Source organism: Bufo bufo, chromosome 4, assembly GCF_905171765.1.
Source record: "Bufo bufo chromosome 4, aBufBuf1.1, whole genome shotgun sequence".
In the NCBI taxonomy this organism is placed as follows: domain Eukaryota; kingdom Metazoa; phylum Chordata; class Amphibia; order Anura; family Bufonidae; genus Bufo; species Bufo bufo.
In genome coordinates, this window is record NC_053392.1 from 591,252,754 (window position 1) to 591,261,400 (window position 8,647).

The 8,647-nt window shown below is 42.1% G+C and overlaps 1 protein-coding gene across 1 annotated transcript in view; it reads left to right on the forward strand.

Annotated features, from left to right (window-relative positions):
• The window catches only part of LYPLAL1 (lysophospholipase like 1), a 49,984-nt gene extending 46,746 nt beyond the window's left edge, over positions 1–3,238 (forward strand). The window contains exon 5 of the mRNA XM_040430447.1: positions 2,640–3,238. Coding sequence (XP_040286381.1) covers positions 2,640–2,876 — 237 coding nt within the window. The 3' untranslated portion in view covers positions 2,877–3,238. The remainder of the gene's footprint in view (positions 1–2,639) is intronic.
• Positions 3,239–8,647: the final 5,409 nt, after the last annotated feature.

Here is an 8,647-nt window from a genome sequence, read left to right on the forward strand (position 1 = left end):
CAATCAGCCTAAAACGGGTTCCATCAGCCTACTTGTTGATGGTTTGCATACAAACTGAAAGATTTTAATGAAAAAGCGCAATAGTTATGAAAACAATATTACAATAATCACCATTATTACAGTTTTCTAATATACTTTCTGTATTAAAGGGATTGTCTCACATCAGCAAGTGTCATTTATCATGTATAGGAAGTGAATACCAGGCACTTCCTAATGTATTGTGATTGTCCGTATTGCTTCCTTTGCTGGCTGGATTCATTTTTCCATCACATTATACACTGCTCGTATTCAGGGGTTACAACTAGAGATGAGCGAATTTCATATTTTGAAATTTGTTCACGCTTCGTTTGGTGGTAAAAGCAGAATTGCGTTATGGATTCCGTCATAATAGAAGTCTATGGGCTGCAAAAGGGATCCGCCCCGTTTCCGTTATGCAGGGGAGTCCTCTCCTGCATAACGGAAACGGGACAGATCCGTTATGCAGGCCATAGACTTCTATTATGACGGAATGAATAACAAAATGCCTCTAAAGACATTCCGTTATGCATTCCGTCTTAGAATTGCGTTATGGTCCGTGGTAACGGAATCCATAATGCAATTCAACTTTTACCACCAAACGAAGCGTGAACGAATCTCATAACATGAAATTCGCGCATCTCTAGTTACAACCACCCTGCAATCCAGCAGTGGTCGTGTAGTATAAAGCGCCAGCCTCTTTGGTGGTCGGACCGTGGGAGTGAGCGTACACTATAGTGTGCAAGCATGACCACCACTGATGGATTGCAGGGTGGTCATAACTCTCAGATACGAGCCGTGTAGAATGTGATGGAAAAATGAATCCAGCCAGCAAAGGAAGGATTATGGACAATCTCAATACATTAGTAAGTGCCTTGTTTTAACTTCCTCCACATAATAAATGCTGTTTGCCGAAGGGAGACGACTCCTTTAATTGTGCTTGGTTTTCAAGATCTCTGCTTGCTGTCATTCCAGAGGATAAAAATCTGCCATGGTCATGATACAAACACGCAGACTCCCTGCTCATACAGTTATCACAGCTCTGTCATGTACCAAGCTGTGCACCTATGTCCATCACATCACCGGGACAGATCTTGGAAAGACAGCAAGCAGAGATCTTGAAAACTAAGAGCAATTTATACAGAAATCATATTAGAAAAACTGTAATAACAGTAACTATTGTTAGAGCAAGACTGGTGGAAAGTTACTTTATGTGGGGGTTAGATGTGTGGCACGTCGCACCCCGACACTACGACAGAAGCTCAGTCCCAGTTTATTTACTGAGCGTAAGAAAACCTCACCCACTTGGTTACAGCATCCAGGTAGCTTCAAATGTGGACATCGTGTCTGCACTTGTTGCCAATATATGCAGGTTCAACGGGAGATACAGTCAACGGTTAGTGGACAAGTTTTTCCTATTAAACAGTATATACTAGCTATGTTGTGTACTGTATCACCTGTACAATCTGGAATTTACCGTACATAGGCTGCACCACCAATGAACTGAAAGTTCGTATTAGAAAACACCTGAAATGTTTCTGCAGCTAGTCTTCAATTTACGGTGGTCCATGGAGGCAGCACTACCCATTTTCGTGCACAGGGGGTAGAGCGAGTCTCTCTCCCTGCAAGTGGAGGGGATCGCAAACAAAAACTTCTCAACATGGAGTCTTTTGGGGTTTTTCAGATGAATACTCGTATACCAGCGGGATTAAACAAAAGACACAACTTAATCTTACATTATTAGCATGTGTTCTCAAAGGGAACCTGTCATCAACTTTATGCTGACCTCACGGAGGGAAATGCTGATGTCAGCCGTGTGTCACTCATGAGCTAAAAGTAAGTGGTCGCCGAGAACCAGCATCATAATCATTGCAGCCCAGGCCTTGAAAAGAGTCAAATCTACCTGAGAAGAGTCCTGGTTATTCATAATCTCCTGCTCTCTCACCCATCTGCTGATGATTGGCAGCTCTGTCCTAGAGAGAAAGGGAGAAAACTAGGTAGAAGACTGTCAGTCATCAGCAGGTGGGCGAGCAGGAATTCATGAATATCCATGACTCTTCTCAGGTGGCCGTGACTCTTCCAGGCCCAGTCTGCAATGATTGTGATGTAGGTTCTCGGTAACCACTTACTTTTAACTTATAAATGACAGACCGCTGAAATCAACTCACCTGCCTCTACTTTATTCTGCCGTTAGTATGGGTAGCATAAAGTTAAATTTCTATTATGTCTTTCTTTTTTATAACACTGTGTCTTTAACTTGCATGTTATGCCAGATTGCAGGTGCGTATGTTCCGCCCCAACCTTTTGGATTGTTGGTTAGGGATATATAGGCACCTACAGCCTGGAGTATTATTTTGTCATGATCAAGGGTCGTTGTTTGAGTCGAAACACGTAGACTTTTTGCTACCTTGTTTTTTAAAATTATGGAACAATAAAGGCTGAATTTTTATTCTTGGAAGCTGGGCTTTTTGAACTCTTTCTAATAGTAACTATTATAGTATTAGAATTAGAACAGAAAGTATACTGGGAAACTGAATAGTCTTTACTTGCTGAACTTCAACTATCCCTTTAAATAATACAGTATTTTTTCCTTATTTTCATCCCTCTTTTTCCGTATTCTGCAGGAACTTGAAGCATCTCAGCAGAGCCTACCAGAATTATTTCAGTGCCACGGACAGGCCGATGAGTTAGTCTTTCACCAGTGGGGAGAGAAGACTTGCACACGGATGAAAGGTCTTGGCGTGACTTCATCTTTCCACAGTTTCCCGAATCTTTTACATGAACTCAGCCTACAAGAATTAGAACAGTTACGGTCTTGGATATTAAAGAAATTGCCCGAGGTCACAGCAAACGTGCTGTAAACCCGAAGAAGAAATGTAATAAATGGTTGTGAGCAGAGAGAAATTTGTATTTTGGTCCAGAGTCTCGTTTTCACATTCTGCGTCTCTTCATTATAATTTTTTTTTAACCCTGTCTTGGTTTAGTTTGAACCTTTGCCATGTTCCGGCTACAAGGTTGTTTGTGTTACTATGTAGGCAGCATGGTGGTTCAGCGGTTAGTATTGTTGCCCTGCATCACTGGGTTCTCCAGTTTGAATCCAGCCGAGGACAAAAGGACAACATCTGCATGAAGTTTGTATGTTCTCCTAGTAGGTTTCTTCTGGGTTCTCCACTTTCCTCCCATACTACAAGACATACTGATGAATAAATGGCTTCCGTTGAAACTACGCCTTAATGTGTTTGAGATATTGGGATCAAGGACTGATATGAATGGGGACAATCTGTACTGTCATGTAGGATATGTTGGTGTTATATAAGCAGCAAGAAATAATATACAGTATGTAGCACACATCGACTATTGCATATCAAAGTAAACCAAGATTTATGTGGCAATGCACATTTTTGTTTTACCTAGGGTGATGGTACACCACTGATGGCCTGGGGGGAGAAGAACAGAAAAGCTCCTGTGTTTCGTCTTGAGGGCACTTTGGTATCTTTCCCATCTCAAAAAGGGTTAATAAAAATCTGACATATAGTACATAACAATCTCTCTGTCACAAAGCTAGAACCAGCCCTGTACCTCACATGGATCCAGAGATTTCGCCATTCATTGGTGATGCTAGCAAAACTCCTGACAGGCTGCAGTTCACATCACAACCTCTTGGAGGCCGCACATAGACTCATATAACATAGACCTCTTGTGACACAAAATCGTGGAAGTTTTGAGAAAACTGGTCATCTCATGACACACATCTCAGGATATGTTTAGCCAAGAGGAATAGGAAGGAAAAACACATTTGCTTTATAGTATTTTTGCTTTATAAGACTGAGAAGAAAAATCTGAAAAAATATTTTTCATCAGACCTCAGTTCAGACCCCCCAATCCTCATCAGACCCCCAATCTTTACCCAACCTCCCAATGAGGCCTTCAAACTTTCACACCTCAGACCAAACCTAAATTGTATTAAACCTCTGGGTCTGATGAGGACCCCCCAATCTGTATTAGACCTCAGATCAGACATAAAATAAATAAACGAACTTCCCTCTCCTGCTTCGGACGGTGCTGCCACTCTTTTCCCACGTTTACCGCTCCCTGACCTAAGTGCCCAGGCGGTGAGTACAGCCAGCGCTGCACTCACCACTCCCAGTGCTTCCTGCATACTAATGAGCATTCCATAATGCAAGCCATTGACCACCATTTTTTCTGTGTCTTATAAGCGAAAAATATGGCGCATATATATATATGTGTATATAATAGTAGAATATAGTGTTTCACATAATGCATATAACAAGGTTCCCAATAATCTGCCTGTGTATAGGTGCCGAAGATCACCAAATGAATGAGCAAAATATTAGTTTTTCGCTTGAATTCATTTTTTATGTAGAGTTCTTATTTTTTTTATTTAATGGAGTACAAGTTAGGACCATAGAGGTTGACAGCTCCTTGGACAGACACCCTCTTCAGTCCACGCACAGAACGCGAGACTGTGTGCGTTAAATGTGGGTGATTTGAGTCAGCACAACCCTATATGCAGGTGCACATCGCTATGGCGAAATACATATGCAACAGCACTCTACATCCAGCACTCTGTCCTGCCTCTATGCTGGATGAGGCATTGGTGTACATTTTGGCCAAAGCGTAATAAGCCACTCACCACGTCAAGGTCGCCTCTATGGAGTGGTCCCTAACACTAGTTCCTACCTGTTTATGGGCCATGACAGCCACACAAAATCCAGGGAATGCAGGTGCAGCATGCACGCCAAGCACACTCTGCTTTTAACCCCGTCCGGTGCCATTACAGATTTCATCGGATCCAGGGATGCAAGTACCAACATGCATGCTGAGCCCACTATATACTTCTCCTGGAGCCAAATGGCGTGGCGATCTCCATGCAGTCATGCACACCTGACCAGTCAATCTGTCCTGGAGGCTGGTTTTAAAGTCCGTATAAAACTGAGTCTGCTTATATAGAACCTACCAGTAGCCATTTGGCTCCAGAAGAAGTATATAGTGGGCTCAGCATGCATGTTGGCACTTGCATCCCTGGATCCGATGAAAGCTGTAATGGCACCGGACAGGGTTAAAAGCAGAGTGTGCTTGGCGTGCATGCTGCACCTGCATTCCCTGGACTTTGTGTGGCTGTCATGGCCCATAAACAGGTAGGAACTAGTGTTAGGGACCACTCCATAGAGGCGACCTTGACGTGGTGAGTGGCTTATTACGCTTTGGCCAAAATGTACACCAATGCCTCATCCAGCATAGAGGCAGGGCAGAATGCTGGTTGCAGAGTGCTATTGCATTTGTATTTTGTGTGTGCGTTAAATGATTTTAAATAAAGCTGGGTTTTTTTCTAAACAAAAACTATTTAAATTTTTTTCAAGATTAGATTAAGTTCTAAACTGAAAGAACACTTCCCTGACCATTGTACAAGCAAAGTAGGCCACATATCGTTGGCACACGCTGTGCCGATAAAGCACAATTACTTTCAGCAAATGAGTTTTCCAATAAAAATATATTCACGTAACTAAACTGTTATTAAAAGGAGCAAATATGGCTCTTTTAATAGTTTTCTTAACTAAAGAAGAATCCAGATGTTTCATCTAAAGCTAATGAGGAGGAAAGCTGATGATGTGATAGAGAGGGATAAATAGCACGCGTTGTATCGGGGAAGGAACACGGTGTAAGGGGAGTTTAGATTTTATTCAGGGTTTCAGTTTGTGTTGTCATGTACGCTATAATTCAAGTAAAATGTTCAGAGGATATGGAAAAGAATAGTAAACAAATCGTCTCGTGACGACTTTATGCAGTTGTAACCCATTAACGACCAGTGATGTAGGACATTGGTCGTAAGGAGTGAGCTTAGGAGCTGAGCAGGTGCTAGCTTTGTTACATAGCTGACCCCTGCCTTCACCAGCCGAGATTGGAGATCGTTCTGATCCTGGTCGTTTAAACCCTCAGAAGCTTGGTCAGTAGCAATCACTGTTCCGATCAGTGCTCACGGCAGCCGGGGACCTAGTAAAGGTCTGCCATCTTACTGCTCTTATTACCCAGGTGGTAATTGATGAAAAAATAGAAAGATTATGACTCTTTGAAGGAGGGGATACAAAGACTAAATGAAAATGTCACTGCCAAAATTGGCTTGGTCCTTAAAGGGGTTTTCCAGGATTTAATATTGGTGGCTTATCCTCAAGATAGGTCATCAATATTTGATCGGCCGGGGTCTAACTTACAGCACCCCTGTTGATCGGTTGTTTTGCAGTTGCTCAGGTACCGGAAGTGGACGCTAGAACTACACAGCTCCATCTGTAGTGTAGTGAACGGAGCTGGTTACTACTGCATGCCCTAATCTGGTGCAGAGATTAGGAATTTGAAAGTAGGTTGTCCCATTATATCAACTTAATCCCTGAATTACCTTGAGATCTGAGATTCAGGAAAAAATAGACTTAACATGACTTAGGTGCGTAAAAAGTTCAGAAAACTATGGTAAAAGATTATTACGTCTTACTCTGATGATGTCTTCAATGGAGCTAAGCTCTTTATTACATACAGTTGCAAGAAAAAGTATGTGAACCCTTTGGAATGATACGGATTTCTGCACAAATTAGTCATAAAATGTGATTTGATCTTCATCTAAGTCACAACAATAGACAATCACAGTCTGCTTAAACTAATAACACACAAATAATTAAATGTTACCATGTTTTTCTTGAACACACCATGTAAACATTCACAGTGCAGGTGGAAAAAGTATGTGAACCCTTGGATTTAATAACTGGTTGAACTTCCTTTGGCAGCAATAACTTCAACCAAACGTTTCCTGTAGTTGCAGATCAGATGTGCACAACGGTCAGGAGTAATTCTTGACCATTCCTCTTTACAGAACTGTTTCAGTTCAGCAATATTCTTGGGATGTCTGGTGTGAATCGCTTTCTTGAGTTCATGCCACAGCATCTCAATCGGGTTGAGGTGAGGACTCTGACTGGGCCACTCCAGAAGGCGTATTTTCTTCTGTTTAAGCCATTCTGTTGTTGATTTACTTCTATGCTTTGGGTCGTTGTCCTGTTGCAACACTCATCTTCTGTTGAGCTTCAGCTGGTGGACAGATGGCCTTAAGTTCTCCTGCAAAATGTCTTGATAAACTTGGGAATTCATTTTTCCTTCGATGATAGCAATCCGTCCAGGCCCTGACGCAGCAAAGCAGCACCAAACCATAATGCCCCCATCACCATACTTCACAGTTGGGATGAGGTTTTGATGTTGGTGTGCTGTGCCTCTTTTTCTCCACACAGTGTTCTGTGTTTCTTCCAAACAACTCAACTTTGGTTTCATCTGTCCACAAAATATTTTGCCAGTACTGCTGTGGAACATCCAGGTGCTCTTGTGCAAACTGTAAATGTGCAGCAATATTTTTTTGGGACAGCAGTGGCTTCCTTTGTGGTATTCAATGAAATCCATTCTTGTTTAGTGTTTTACATATCGTAGATTCGCTAACAGGGATGTTAGCATATGCCAGAGACTTTTGTAAGTCTTTAGCTGACACTCTAGGATTCTTCTTCACCTCATTGAGCAGTCTGCGCTGTGCTCTTGCAGTCATCTTTACAGGACGGCCACTCCTACGGAGAGTAGCAGCTGTGCTGAACTTTCTCCATTTATACACAATTTGTCTTACCGTGGACTAATGAACAGCAAGGCTTTTTGAGATACTTTTATAACCCTTTCCAGCTTTATGTAAGTCAACAATTCTTAATCGTAGGTCTTCTTAATCGTAGCTCTTTTGTGCAAAGCATCATTCACATCAGGTAATGCTTCTTGTGATAAGCAAACCCAGAACTGGTGTGTGTTTTTCATAGGGCAGGGAAGCTGTAACCAACACCTCCAATCTCATCTCATTGATTGGACTCCAGTTGGCTGACACCTCGCTCCAATTAGCTCTTGGAGATGTCATTAGTCTAGGGGTTCACATACTTTTTCCACCTGCACTGTGAATGTTTACATGGTATGTTCAATAAAAACATGGTAAAATTTAATTATTTGTGTGTTATTAGTTTAAGCAGACTGTGATTGTCTATTGTTGTGACTTAGATGAAGATCAGATCACATTTTATGACCAATTTGTGCAGAAATCCATATCATTCCAAAGGGTTCACATACTTTTTCTTGCAACTGTAGCTAGATGTTTTCTAGCCTCCAGGCTCCTCCGATAGGTCTTCAGTGTGCAGTATACATGACCAGCTACTTCAGACTTCAGGAATGCTCTAGTAGTGTTCAGCGAAGCATTCGAAGTGGAATTCGGCCGGATGTTTAGGAAAACTTCAATTTGCAGCAAACCTGAATTTCCTCACTCTTCGCGGTAACAAATCACTTTTTGTTAAAATGGCGACTGCATGTGTTAAAAAGTGAAAGTAAGCCTAGGAACGCGATACCATCCATGAGGCCGTGCAGCCAGCCAATCCGCAGTTAGCCATCCCCTGTGATGTCACAGCCCTATAAAACCCTCATCCTGTGCAGTCTCCACCATTGTCCTCTGAGCTGAGCATAGGGAGAGACTTTGATACGCTCATGCGCTAGGGACAGTGTTGCTGAAGACAATTAATTGAAGAATATTTGAGTGGAAGAGGGCCGGGAGACTTAG